At 46.4% G+C, this 14,018-nt stretch overlaps 1 protein-coding gene across 1 annotated transcript; it reads left to right on the forward strand.

Annotated features, from left to right (window-relative positions):
- The first annotated feature begins 12,262 nt into the window (after positions 1-12,262).
- LOC123066307 (chitinase CLP-like) lies at positions 12,263-13,714 on the forward strand. The gene has a single exon (XM_044489415.1). It carries the CDS (start codon positions 12,263-12,265, stop codon positions 13,556-13,558), a length of 1,296 nt encoding a protein of 431 aa, XP_044345350.1. The 3' UTR covers positions 13,559-13,714.
- The last annotated feature ends 304 nt before the right edge of the window (positions 13,715-14,018 follow it).

The raw sequence follows: 14,018 nt of genomic DNA on the forward strand, positions 1-14,018 counted from the left end.
AACTCCACAAGCAACAAAGTTGTCTTGCACTCCAGGATAGTGCTGTTCATTTTCCTTGATGAATTTCCAGTCAACCCACCTCATATCACAAACTATGGGCTTCTTGTCCAATAAGATTGTCTCATAGAAGTCATGTTGTTCCTTTGTATGGAACCTGTAATCAACAGCAGTTCTTCTCCTTGTGGCATATGGATCTGCCATCCTCCACAGTCTCAGCCCTGAATCCTTCCTGATTCTCATGTCCTCAGCCACAGGATGGGCATCATTGTGGTCTGGTATCTGGGGCTTGAGCTTTCTTAGAACCTGTCCTTCTTCATCTTCCTCCTCAGCAACATTGAGCATTGGGGCCTTGTTCTTCTCAGCAGCTGGAATACTCCTGGTATTCCTCTTTGGTGCAGACTTGGCCTTGGGGGCAGCTTTGGGTGCTTCCTTGGGCTTAGATGTTGCAGCCTCAGATTTAATAGCATCACCCATAAGCTTTGGTGCCTTTGGTGCTGGTGCAGAAGGCTCTTCCTCTTCCATCATGGAAGGTTTCCCTACAACTCTGGCCATGGTCTTCTTGACCCTTTCCTTCCTCTTCTTGCTTTCATCAGCTGGCTCTTTGGGATCAGGATTTTCAGGCAGTTGAGTTGATGCTCTGGCCTTGGGCATAGGTTGCCTTCTTGCAGGCCCTTTAATCTTCATGCCTGGCTTTATATACTTTGCTGAGTTATATTCCTTCTTGAGCACCACTTTCTTGGAAGTAGCCTCATCTTCTTCAGCTTTGTAATCTTCATCCTCTGAATCTAAAGTTCTTTTCCTCCTTTGCCTAGTTGCAGCCTTAGGCAAATTGCTAGGAGTACTTCTGCTTCCTTCATCTGAAGTTGAGGGACTAGTGCCCTCACTCAAGTCCATCTGCTCTTCTGACTTGTTCTGGCTGTCCCTTTGTTCAGACATACTGCAAAAGCTGACTGCTGACCCTGTGAAGAGTTATAGATGAGATAGAAAAGGTGAGCATCACAAAATGCAGAGGTTTTTGTAAAAGAATGACTCAAAAGTTCAGTATTAGTTTTCCACAGAAAGCATTTCGGATCAACCGATTTTCAAACTCGGTGATACCGAAGCAGTTTTTGGAACCTAAACTGATGAACTCGGTTGGACCGAGTCATAGTTCGGTGGCACCGAGACTGCTAGGGTTTAACTGAATCCTAAAATCGATCGCACCGGTTAGTAATTCTCGGTCAGACCAAGAGTCACTAGTGCAATGGCATAAGCCAAATCGGTGAGACCGAGTTTTTCAACTCGGTGGGTTCGAGATGGTTTCGGCGGAAACCTAACCCTAAAAATTTGAATCACATCTAATCTAAGAACTACTTTGGCTGGATAGAAGAGTTTCAATCGTGGCAAGAATCAATATGAAAACAATGTGCCAGGAATTAGACATGGATAGCACAAAGATTAAGTCCATACCCTAACTTGGCGGTGGACTTGCTACGGCGGCAACGGCGGGGACGAAAATCTGTTGACGGCGGCGGAGACCAGCGACAGGATGCTGCTAGCGATGAGGAGACGATCCGGAGAGCACGATGGCAGAGCGAGCTGTTGCGCGGGCGAAGGGTTTCGGAGAAATTTCCAAAATTTTGCCCGTGGCTATATATAGCCCGACCCTGTCGGTGTGACCGAGTGGAACAACTCGTGGCACCGAGATGCATAATTGTGTTCAGTTACAGCAACTCGGTGTGACCGAAAAGTTCAAATCGGTTGCACCGAGATGGAAAACTCAGATCAACTTGATGATCTCGGTAGGACCAAAATGGAGGAATCGGTCAGACCGAGAATCACAAAGAGGTTTTGGAAGTTTAAGTCTATGACGAATGGGGGACTCTGAGTGCTCCTCACACAGAGTGGTTCGAATCTGACTTGATCAAATTTTGTGATGTAGCATGAATAGAGTTTGAGATGAGAAAAGCATAGATAGCTAGAGAGGGTTCTTAGGCATTCTTGTCCATCCACTTGGCCAAAAGAAGAAAGAACCAAACAATCAAAACAACAAGTGGATGTCCTTGAATGAGTAAAATATGCACCAACATGCTCACACAATAAAATGGCAAATGAAATATGTGGCAAAGCATGGACAACCAATTCTAGCATCTATCAAGCAATTGGCGATGACTAGGTCATCTATATATGAGTATATTGACTTAGGACTCAAATGAGAACATTTGATCATAGGTCATACTCACCGTTTAAGCTCAAATGGGGTTACCACTTTTACATAATGCATTAATGTGTTCACACCATTAGAGTTGCTTTGACTCAATTCTTAGAGTTAAGCTCCCCCTAGATGTGAGATCCCCCCTTAGAGGGATGAGCTAACCTTGGGTTTTTGTCGATGATGACTTCATGTAGGTGTTGAAGATGTAGATGCTCAATGTTGATGTAGATCATTTGGAGCAATCCTTTGGAGTGAGTTGCACTTTCAACTTGCCTACATGGGTTAGTCCCACAAGGAACAAACAAGAATATCCATAGACATAGAGTGATGCACACACAAGATGATGTCCATGAAAACATTAGGTTACCTTATCCCTTGCCTTACCAACATGAGGGTTTGTGACTCCTTGAACTAGTGCAAGATGTGAAAGTTAATTGCACTTGTTCTTGCCAAAATGATATGAGTGAAGAATGTTGGCGGAGTCACCCTCAAGAACTCTCTAGTTCTTCTTCTTCGGGATCCACATCATCTTGATGGGAATCCTTGGAGTTGTAGTTGTACTTGATGAAGTAGAACTTGACGTAGTCTTGGGAATCCACTTGACCGAGACCTTAGGTGCTTCTTCAAATGCATCAATCTCTTCTTGAAGCTTGTCCTTGTCTTTGTTCTTGTGGTCTTGTGGAGGAAGATCATCTTGAGCTTGTGTTCCCTTGAAGGAAGTAGGATCATACTTCTCTTGTCGAGGAACAAACTTCATCTTGGGGTATTGATCTTCTTCCCATTCAACTCCATTGGCATTGAACTTTTGTTCAAAACCAACACCTTGATTCTTCCGGTGTCTTCCTTGCTTGCGTACAATTTCCTCGAATTGCTTACTCCCGGCAAGGCTCTTGTAAACACCTTTCTCTATAATTCCCTTCAATAAACTATTTTCTTGCTCAAGTGTAACTTGGCTAAGAGAATCATTAGTGGAATCAAGAGAACTACTAGAAGCAACAACATTGGATTTGACATTATTATTGTTACTACTAGAGGAAGTATCTTTCTTGTACTTGTTACTAGACTTGACTTGAGGCATGTAAGTAGATAAGAGTAAGCGCTTGGCAATGTAAGAAGAACTTTTCTTGCGGAGATCATCATTGATTGCCTTTAAGAACTCATGCTCTTGCTCAAGATTGAGCTTTTCAAAGCGTAACTTCTCATGAGCCCTTAAAAGTTCTCGATGATCTTCGAAGATAGTTTCATGAGCCAACTTAAGAGTGTTTAGTTCTTTAGTTAGGAGCTCAATTTTCTCCTTATCATTGTCATTCATTTGATTAGCATGATTAATTGACGTTTCATCATAGTATTCATCACTAGAGTTGTCAACAAGTAAATCATCATCCACAAGCAAGTCATGTTCATCACTATTAAAATCAACATACTCGGCATGTGTTACCTTTGGACCTTTGGCTATGAAGCATCTTCCAATTCCTTCATTTAGTGAATCAAATATGTCGTAGGAGTTGGTTGACACAAGTGCTAGACCGGCAACACCTTCATCTTGAGTATGTTCGGAGTCGGAGTGATAGCTTCTCTCGGAGTGATTGTCGGAGTCGGAGCCGGAAACCCATTCACCAACATGAGCTTGATGTCTTCGTTTTGTGTAGCTCCTTGATGACATGTCCTTCCTTTCTGAATCCTTGCTTCTCCGTGAGGGTCTTCGTTCATAACGATCATCTCTACTCCTCCTCTCTCTTGGTGGTCATTCTTCTCTTTTGCTTCTTATTTTTGGAGAATCTTCTCTTCTTTTGTAGGGTGCCGTACACTCATTGGAATAGTGTCCAGGCTTCCCACAATTGTAGCAATTGCGCTCTCGACTAGAAGATCTCTTGTCATGATAAGACCTTGACTTGGAGCTTCTTTCTTTGCTTCTACTCTTGTAGAATTTGTTGAAGTTCTTCACCATTAAGCTCAATTCTTCATTGAAGGTTTGTTTCTCACTTGATGATGTGGGGGCTTCACTTGAGGCTTTGTAAGCACCACTTGACTTGTTGTGAAGTTCCTCCTTATCCTTGAGTGACATCTCATGAGCAACAATTCTTCCAATGACTTCCGTTGGCTTGAGATTTTTATAGTTTGGCATCATTTGGATGAAAGTGCACACGGTATCATACTTTCCATCCAATGCTCTTAGGATCTTCTTGATGATGAATCTGTCGGTCATCTCTTCACTCCCTAAGCTGGCAATCTCATTTGTGATAAGTGCAAGCCTAGAGTACATTTCAGCGACACCTTCACCATCCTTCATTTTGAACTTGTCAAGCTGACTTTGGAGCACATCCAACTTGGATTCCTTGACGGACTCTGTACCTTCATGCATATCAATCAAAGTATCCCAAATTTCCTTTGCATTCTCAAGACGGATGATTTTGTTGAACTCTTCGGGGCACAACCCGTTGAAGATGATATCACAAGCTTGAGCGTTGTATTGCAGCATCTTCAATTCTTTCGCATTTGCTTCACGGTTCGGTTCTCTCCCATCGAAGAATTCACCTCGCAAGCCAATACAAATAATTGCCCAAACGGCGAGGTTATGTCCAAGAATATGCATTTTCATCTTATGCTTCCAACTAGCAAAATTAGTACCATCAAAGTAAGGACCTCTACAGTGATAATTTCCCTCGCTAGACGCCATACTCTCCTAGGTTGTGAAACCAAGGCTATGACCACCAAAAGCTATGGAAATAGCAAATGGAGACCAAAGCTCTAATACCACTTGTAGGACCTTGAAGTATGTCTAGAGGGGGGTGATTAGACTACTTGACCAATAAAAACTTAACCTTTTCCAAATTTTAGAGTTTGGCAGATTTTAGCTATTTTAGGACAAGTCAAGAAATCATCACACAATTCAAGCAAGCATGCAAAGAGTGTATAGGCAGCGGAAATTAAAGCATGCAACTTGCAACAAATTAAAGGGAAGGGTTTGGAGGATTCAAACGCAATTGGAGACACTGATGTTTTTGGCGTGGTTCCGATAGGTGGTGCTATCGTACATCCACGTTGATGGAGACTTCAACCCACGAAGGGTAACGGCTGCGCGAGTCCACGGGGGGCTCCACCCACGAAGGGTCCACAAAGTAGAAACCTTGTCTATCCCACCATGGTCGTCGCCCACGAAGGACTTGCCTCACTAGCGGTAGATCTTCACGAAGTAGGCCATCTCCTTGCCCTTACAAACTCCTTGGTTCAACTCCACAATCTTGTCGGAGGCTCCCAAGTGACACCTAGCCAATCTAGGAGACACCACTCTCAAAGAAGTAAAAAATGGTGCGTTGATGATGAACTCCTTGCTCTTGTGCTTCAAATGATAGTCTCCCCAACACTCAACTCTCTCTCATAGGATTTGGATCTGGTGGAAAGAGGGTTTGAGTGGAAAGCAACTTGGGGAAGGCTAGAGATCAAGATGAATATGGTAGGAATGGAATATCTTGGCCTCAACACATGAGTAGGTGGTTCTCTCTCAGAAATGGTAAGTTGAAAGTGTAGGTTTAGTCTGATGGCTCTCTCCACGAATGAAGAGGAGGTGGAGGGGTATATATAGCCTCCACAGAAAATCTAACCGTTACACATAATTTACCAAACTCGGTGGGACCGAATGGTTAAACTCGGTTGGACCAATTTAGTAAACCTAGTGACCGTTAGTGATTCTTTGTGGGACTGACATGCATCTCGGTGAGACCGATTCGGTTAGGGTTAGGGCATAACGTAATCTCAGTGAGACCGATTACACAAACTCGGTGAGACCGATTTGGTAATAAGCTTTCCAGAGAGTTGGTCAGGTAAACTCGGTGGGACCGATTTGCTCTTTTCGGTGAGACCGAAATGTTACAAAAAGGAAACAGAGAGTTTACATTGCAATCTCGGTGGGACCGATCGCTCACTTCGGTTTGACCGAAACGTTATGAAGGGAAACAGAGAGATTACAATCCCATCTCGGTGAGACCGAGATCCCTATCGGTAAGACCGATTTGCTTAGGGTTTGTGGCAGTGGCTATGACTTTGGAATCGGTGGCGCCGGATAGAAAGAATCGGTGTGACCGATTTTGGCTTTAGATTTAGGTCATTTGTGGATGTGGGAAAGTAGTTGAGGGTTTTGGAGCATATCACTAAGCACATGAAGCAAGAGGCTCATTAAGCAACACATCATCCCTTCTTGATAGTATTGGCTTTTCCTATAGACTCAATGTGATCTTGGATCACTAAAATATAAAATGAAGAGTCTTGAGCTTTTGAGCTTGAGCCAATCCTTTGTCCTTAGTATTTTGAGGGATCCACTTTCATCATCCATGCCATGCCATTCATTGAGCTTTCCTGAAATAATAGTCTTGGAATAGCATTAGCTCAATGAGCTATATGTTGTTATGAATTATCAAAACCACCTAGGGATAGTTGCACTTTCAGCCTAGTAACGGTAAGCATATTGAACAAAATCATCGCCCACAACTACTTTGTGTTCTACTCGTGCATAGAATCTATGCAATAGACCTAGCTCAGATGCCACTGTTGGAGAACGTAGCAAAAATTCAAAATTTTATATGCATCACCAAGATCAATCTATGGAGATACTAGCAACGAGAGAGAGGGGAGTGCATCTTCATACCCTTGAAGATCGCGATGCGGGAGTGTTAGAAGAACGCGGATGAAGGAGTCGTACTCGTAGCGATTCAGATCGCGGTTGATTCCGATCTAAGCGCCGAACAACGGCGCCTCCGCGTTCAACACACGTGCAGCCCGATGACGTCTCCCGTGCCTTGATCCAGCAAGAGGAGAGGGAGAGGTTGGGGAAGACTCCGTCCAGCAGCAGCACGACGGCGTGGTGGTGGTGGAGGAGCGCGGTACTCCAGCAGGGCTTCGCCAAGCACTACGAGAGACGAGGAGGGAGAGAGGTAGGGTTGCGCCTTGGGAGAGAGAGACTCATCTGTTGGGCAGCCCCTAGACCTCAACTATCTATAGGGAGAAGGGAGGGGGCTGCGCCCCCTCTAGGGTTCCCACCCCAAGGGGTGCGGCGGCCAAAGGGGGAGAGGGGGAGGCGCACCTGGGGTGGGCCTTAGGGCCCATCTGCCATAGGGTTTGCCCCCCCCCCCTCTTCTCTTGATGCACCTTAGGCCTTGGGGGTGGGGGGGTGCACCAGCCCACCTGCGGCTGGTCCCCTCCCACACTTGGCCCACGCAGCCCTCTGGTGCCGGTGGCCCCACCTGGTGGACCCCCGGGACCCTCCCGGTGGTCCCAGTACGTTACCGATAACACCCGAAACTTTTTCGGTGACCAAAACAGGACTTCCCATATATAAATCTTTACCTCCGGACCATTCCGGAACTCCTCTTGATGTCCAAAATCTCATCCGGGACTCCGAACAACATTCGGTAACCACGTATATCTATTCCCTATAACCCTAGCATCATCGAACCTTAAGTGTGTAGACCCTACGGGTTCGGGAACCATGCAGTCATGACCGAGACAACTATCCGACCGATAACCAACAGCGAGAACTGGATACCCATGTTGGCTCCCACATGTTCCACGATGATCTCATCGGATGAACCACGATGTCAAGGATTCAATCAATCCCATATACAATTCCCTTTGTCTACCGGTATAGTATTTTCCCGAGATTCGATCGTCGGTATGCCGAAACCTTGTTCAATCTCGTTACAGGCAAGTCTCTTTACTCGTTCTGTAACACATCATCCCGTGATCAACTCCTTGATCACATTGTGCATATTATGATGATGTCCTACCGAGTGGGCCCAGAGATACCTCTCCGTCACACGGAGTGACAAATCCCAGTCTCGATTCGTGCCAACCCAACAGACACTTTTGGAGATACCCGTAGTGTACCTTTATAGCCACCCAGTTATGTTGTGACGTTTGGTACACCCAAAGCATTCCTACGGTATCCGGGAGTTGCACAATCTCATGGTCTAAGGAAAAGACACTTGACATTTAGAAAAGCTTTAGCATACAAACTACACGATCTTGTGCTAGGCTTAGGATTGGGTCTTGTCCATCACATCATTCTCCTAATGATGTGATCCCGTTATCAATGACATCCAATGTCCATGGTCAGGAAGCCATGACCATCTGTTGATTAACGAGCTAGTCAACTAGAGGCTCACTAGGGACATGTTGTGGTCTATGTGTTTGCACATGTATTGCGGTTTCCGGTCAATACAATTATAGCATGAATAATAGACAATTATCATGAACAAGGAAATACAATAATAACCATTTTATTATTGCCTCTAGGGCATATTTCCAACAGTTTGCGCCCGTTATAAATTTTGTGATCCCATGCTAGTCGAGGTTGTGGCCTCCCCACTTAGAGTTTTGCTTAACGGGTGTCGTGGGTGATTCCAGACACCGGTAAGTTAGGCTGGTGTGTGCGGTCAGGTGTGTTTTCAATTAAAAGACCATAAACGGAATTAGTCGTGATGGACTAAAGGAATCCATTACTCGTGGGTAAAGAGTACACCCTCTGCAGAGAGTGTATCTATTCGAATAGCCGTGTCCATGATTAAGGACTACAGTCTGGGATGGGTCAAGTGTCGGTCTTAGTGTCGGTCTTCGGAGGAAAGATTGCTAAACCAGAACATGATCATGACTTGTGACTCATGATGATTATGATTACTATTAATTATGGACTAACCATTTACATTATTTGACTTATTGAGTATCCCTGGAACGGTTCTACCTCCTGGATATTCACTGTGATCAAGTTATTTATAAGCCCTTTATGTGGTGTCGCTCAGACGCCCGACTGTGACATGCTTGTTATTTAAATTATTTATAAGCCCTTTATGTGGTGTCGCACAGACGCCCGACTGTGGCATACTTGTTATTTCTTTTATTTATAAGCCCTTTATGTGGTGTCGCGCAGATGCCCGACTGTGGCATGCTTGTTATTTAAATTATTTATAAGCCCTTTATATGGTGTCGCTCAGACGCCCGACCGTGGCAGGCTTTATATTATTATCCTTTCGAGGCGTCGCTTCAGATACCCGATGGGTGCATTCTATTTCTACTCCCTTATCGCATACTCATGTCGTATATGAATAACCTGCTTGCGTGCATCATGGATTTTTATTTTGTGACTGACGTGGTAATCATAGAATATTTCAGAGCATGATTATCATTTGTTATATTATACATGTGTTCATAATGTTTGCGAATACATTCAAAGTACTCACTGGCTTGTCCCTGGCTATTGTCTTGGCCAGATTTCTTGCATGGAGAGGAGCGTTGCGATGACAGTCCCGGAACCTACGCAATGGTGATAGCAGCCTCGCGAAGATAGGAGTTATCCAGGTCAGCTGTTCCTGTGGGAAATGGAGTCCCATAGACGCTGATGAATGACAAACCGCTTCCGCCATCAGCCACTAGAAACCATTTGTTGTACTCATAGGCCAGAATGGTCTTGTACTACATATTTTGTATTTTGCTTGGAGTTTCTGTATCAAGTTGATGCCTCATCAGCTAACAGTAATCCTGGGGCTGGTGAGCACAAGGGCCATTTTATGGGAAATTAATATCCTGGAAAACCGGTCCTGACAGAATTGCCCTCCTAAGTAGCCTCCATGTGAAGGTTTGTACTCTGGGTACCATCTCTTTTGCTCTCCAAGTCTGTTTTAAAATATGCTTTACACATGTAGATGCCTGTCTAGGTAAAGGCTCGCCATGTTCCTGCATATCCTATAGGCAAGCTCTATATGCTGATTTGGAATTACATTTTTCCTGAATTATGTAGCTTCCAACATAGGATGTCGGTACCTTCCGATTGAATTATTGGAACCTGCATAATGATGTTAGCTGCCTGCTCATCAAAGAGTGTGCAAATAAGGCTAGTGTTCCAAGCTTTTTGGTTAGGCAGCCATAGATCCTTAACTTGCGAAGGATAAATGAAATGACCAGGTTGTATTATAAGGTGGTCATAGATGGATTCCCAAACAGGACACCACGGAGTGCTCCATATAGAAGAGTCACCTTCAATAAATTGATAAAAAGAATTCGAGTAAAGAAAGTGGCGTATTTTTAAAATGGATGACCAGAAGGCAGATTTTGGAACTTTTGAACTAGCTCTCCAAATTGATGATTCAGGAAAGTATTTGGATTTGAGAACTCTTGAGAGAAAGCAATCAGGGTTTTCCGCAATTCTCCATGCCGCTGAAAGAACAAGGCCTCTGTTCATAGCTTGGATGTTCCTTATTCCTAGGCCTCCTTCACTTTTCGGAATACAAATGTCCTTCCATGCCCTAAGACAAAGTGCTCTAGACCTCGGTTCCTCTTTTATTCATGTCCACCAAAAATTCCTAATAATGGCCGTGAGCTTTGCAATCAACTTCCTAGAGAATAATATGTTAGACATGTAATATATGGGGATGGAAGCAAAGACAGAATTAATAAGCGTTAATCTGACTGCATGAGAGAGTTTATTGGCCTTGTAACCACTAAGTTTGTTACGAAATTTGTCAGCCACGAAATTATAAGCAGCAAATCTATCCTTGGCTGGTAGGATTAAAGGGTGCCCAAGGTGAACTGAATTAGCATCGATGTCCATAACAGGAAAAATTCTTTTGATGTCATCCTTAATGCAAGCACTAACATTTGCGCTGAAAATGATACCTGATTTATTCCAGTTAGGAGTTTGACCTGATAGGTTGCAGAATCTTTGAAGAATATGGAGCATGTGAGTAGCTTCAGTAATTGAGGCTTGACCACAAATTAATAAATCATCTGCAAACATGAGTGAGTGAATGGGAGGACAACCAGTGCCTAAAGATATACCTGCCAAATGATTTGAGCACATAGCCTCTTGGAGGGATATAGAAAGCTCGTTAATTGCTAAAACAAACAAGTAAGGAAATAAAGGACATCCTTGTCTAATCCCCCTGCAACTCTGGAAGCGACCATAAGATTGGCCATTAATGGTAACACAAAAAGAAGGAACCGTAATGCATGCATAAATCAAATTGATGAAATGACCATGAAGCCTTTTTCGTGAGAGAGCTTGCATAATGTAGTTCCATTCAAGTCTATCGAAAGTTTTGGCTAAATCAATTTTAAGCATGAAAGCGGGGGTTTTCCAAGATTTCAAAGCAAAAGAGTGAGTTATTTCCTGAGCTATGATGATATTGTTGCTAATCCTTCTACCTTCAATGAAAGCTTGCCGAGATTGGTCAATATAATCCGTCAAACGAGGTTTGAGTCTATTGGCTAGGGTTTTTGCTATGATTTTGTAAATAACATTACACAAGCTAATAGGTCGAAAACCAGCAAGAACGACAGAAACCAGCTTCTTTATGCAACACTGTCCCCAAACGTCTGACAATACTAACCTAAAAAGATCAGCTAACATATTTGTATAGTTTACATTGAAGAAAAATAATAACGAAACATGACTGGGTGGACCAGATCGTGGGAGGAAGAAGGCAGTTGGGAGGTGGAAGATGACGTGTGAGCCCTTGGATGAAGATCCAACGACAAAAAGAAGTGGCTGATGCTTGATATATTTTCAGGTACCTGACGTTTAGTCGGTCCCCTACAACAAGGTAAATCATCAGTGTTGATCAGTTAATTTAGCTAGGTTTCTATTACTGGTATGGCCTCTTGGGCTTAACTGGTCAGTGTTTGTGTGTTCTCGCGGCTCATGCACTTCTTCCAGAGCTCACAGGGGACAAGTAGCACGCTCGGGGCCGGTGATCTGCAGGATCTCTCCATGACCGGGTCCGGGTGCACTGCAGCTTCGACGCCTAGGTCGAGCAAACGCACGAGGTGGACGTCACTAGCTAAGTCGCCGCTGGAATCTCGACGGCGTTGGTCGACGCGATTCGTCTGTGTCTTGTCTTGTGTCCCTCCCCCACTCGCCCTACCCAAACCCCCAAGCATACAGTCAGTCAACGCGTGCAAAGTCAGTCAACCCCGCTCCTCTTCTTCTCCGACTATATAAACGCAACCGCGCCGATGACCAAAACCCAAACCCATCGGCACGTAGATATATCAGTCAGTCAATTACTCCATGCAAGCTCTGGCATGTCGCAGCAGCGCCGCCGCAGCGCGGCAGCCGATGCGCTGCTGGCGCTGGCGGTGCTGCTGGGGACGTCGCCGCCGGACGCAGCGGCTCAGCTTACGGCCTGGCGGCCCCTCGTGGCGCGCGTCAACAAGGACGCCTCCACCTCCCTCTACACCATCGCCATCAAGGACGGAGGGGGGCCGCTCCTCCTCGACCTCGCCGGCCCAATGCTCTGGGTCGCCAACTGCCCCAGCACGCACTGGGCCATCGGGTGCGAAGGCAGCGACTGCAACGGCATCCGCAATATGTTCACCCCGGATGTCTGCGATAGTGCGGAATGGCCGGTGCAGGGGCAGGACCCGTGCATCTGCACCGCCTTGCCGTACAACCCGGTCGACGGGCGCTGCGTCGCCGCCCAAGCCACCACCATCTCGATCGCCACCAACACCACGGACGGCAAGAACCCACTCTTCCCGGTCACCTTCCCCGTCGTCGGGTCCTGCGCGCCGGGGGAGTTCTTGACCTCGCTCCCGGCGGGCGTGGCCGGCGTCGCGGGGCTTGCGAGGCTGCTTAACTCTCTGCCGTTGCAGGTCGCCCAGTGGTACCGCCTGAAGCAAGAGTTCGCGCTGTGCCTGCCCAGGGCCGGGGACGGCGTGGCCGTCTTCGGCGGCGGCCCGTTCCAGCTCCTGGCCGCGCCAACCGTGGAGCTCGCCGACAGCCTCCGCAAGAACCCTCTCCCGTTCCTCTTCAACCCCAAAAACCGCGCCTACTACTTTACCATCACCGGCATCGCCGTGAACCAGCAGCGCGTGCCCACGCCGTCCGGCGCCTTCGACATGGAAAGGAGAGGCCAAGGCGGCGCCGCCTTCAGCACCGTCACGCCCTACACCGCGCTCCGCTGGGACATCTACTGGCCGCTCCGAAACGCGTTCGACGCGGCCACGAGCGGCATCGCGCGCGCGGAGAAGGTGGCGCCGTTCGACATGTGCTACCAGGCGTCGGAGCTCGCAATGACCAGCGTGGGCTATGCCGTGGCCAACATCGACCTGATGCTGGACGGAGGGCAGAACTGGACACTGCCCGGCGCCAGTTCGCTCGTGCAGGTGAACGACCAGACGGTGTGCTTCGCGTTCGTTCAGACGGATTCGTCGGTGCCGGCACATGCTGAGTCGCCGGCGGTGATCCTCGGGGGGCACCAGTTGGAGAACAACCTGCTGATATTCGACCTGGACAAGGACACGTCCGCGTTCAGTGGGCTGCTCCTCGGCATCGGCACTACCTGCAGCAACTTCGACTTCAGCATGGGGAGTTCTTAGAAGAGTGTCACTGATCTTGCGCCGGAGTGCCACCGTCACCATGTCCGTTTGTACTCGACTACGGTTTCGTTTCAATATTACTAGCGTACTAGTGTTGTGTTAGTAACGAGAATAAAATGATACAGATCGTCAAGGATTTCAGATTTTAAATGGATACACATTCTGCTATCTGAATTTTGGTGCCGAATTCTCACGCGCTGCACAAAATGGGTTCACAAATTGATGTGAATATTGCACAAGTTCAAATTGCACACCTTTGTCCACTTGAGAAAAAAAATAGTCTACCAGGGCGTCAAATCAGCGCGGGAATTCAGATGGCCGACATTCATGCCGGTCCTGAGATTTCAAGGGTCCGGGGCAAAACTAGAACAAGGGGCCTAACAAGGATGGACCCACGTTCATGTAGTGGGTGCCTAGGACCCCACTCAAAATATAAAACTCACTCATTCTACATAATTTC

Source organism: Triticum aestivum, chromosome 3B (assembly GCF_018294505.1).
Source record: "Triticum aestivum cultivar Chinese Spring chromosome 3B, IWGSC CS RefSeq v2.1, whole genome shotgun sequence".
In the NCBI taxonomy this organism is placed as follows: Eukaryota; Viridiplantae; Streptophyta; class Magnoliopsida; order Poales; family Poaceae; genus Triticum; species Triticum aestivum.

Bases quoted from the DNA above. Each gene is read 5' to 3' on its own strand.
- LOC123066307 (XM_044489415.1), top strand. From the start codon at position 12,263: ATGTCGCAGCAGCGCCGCCGCAGCGCGGCAGCCGATGCGCTGCTGGCG.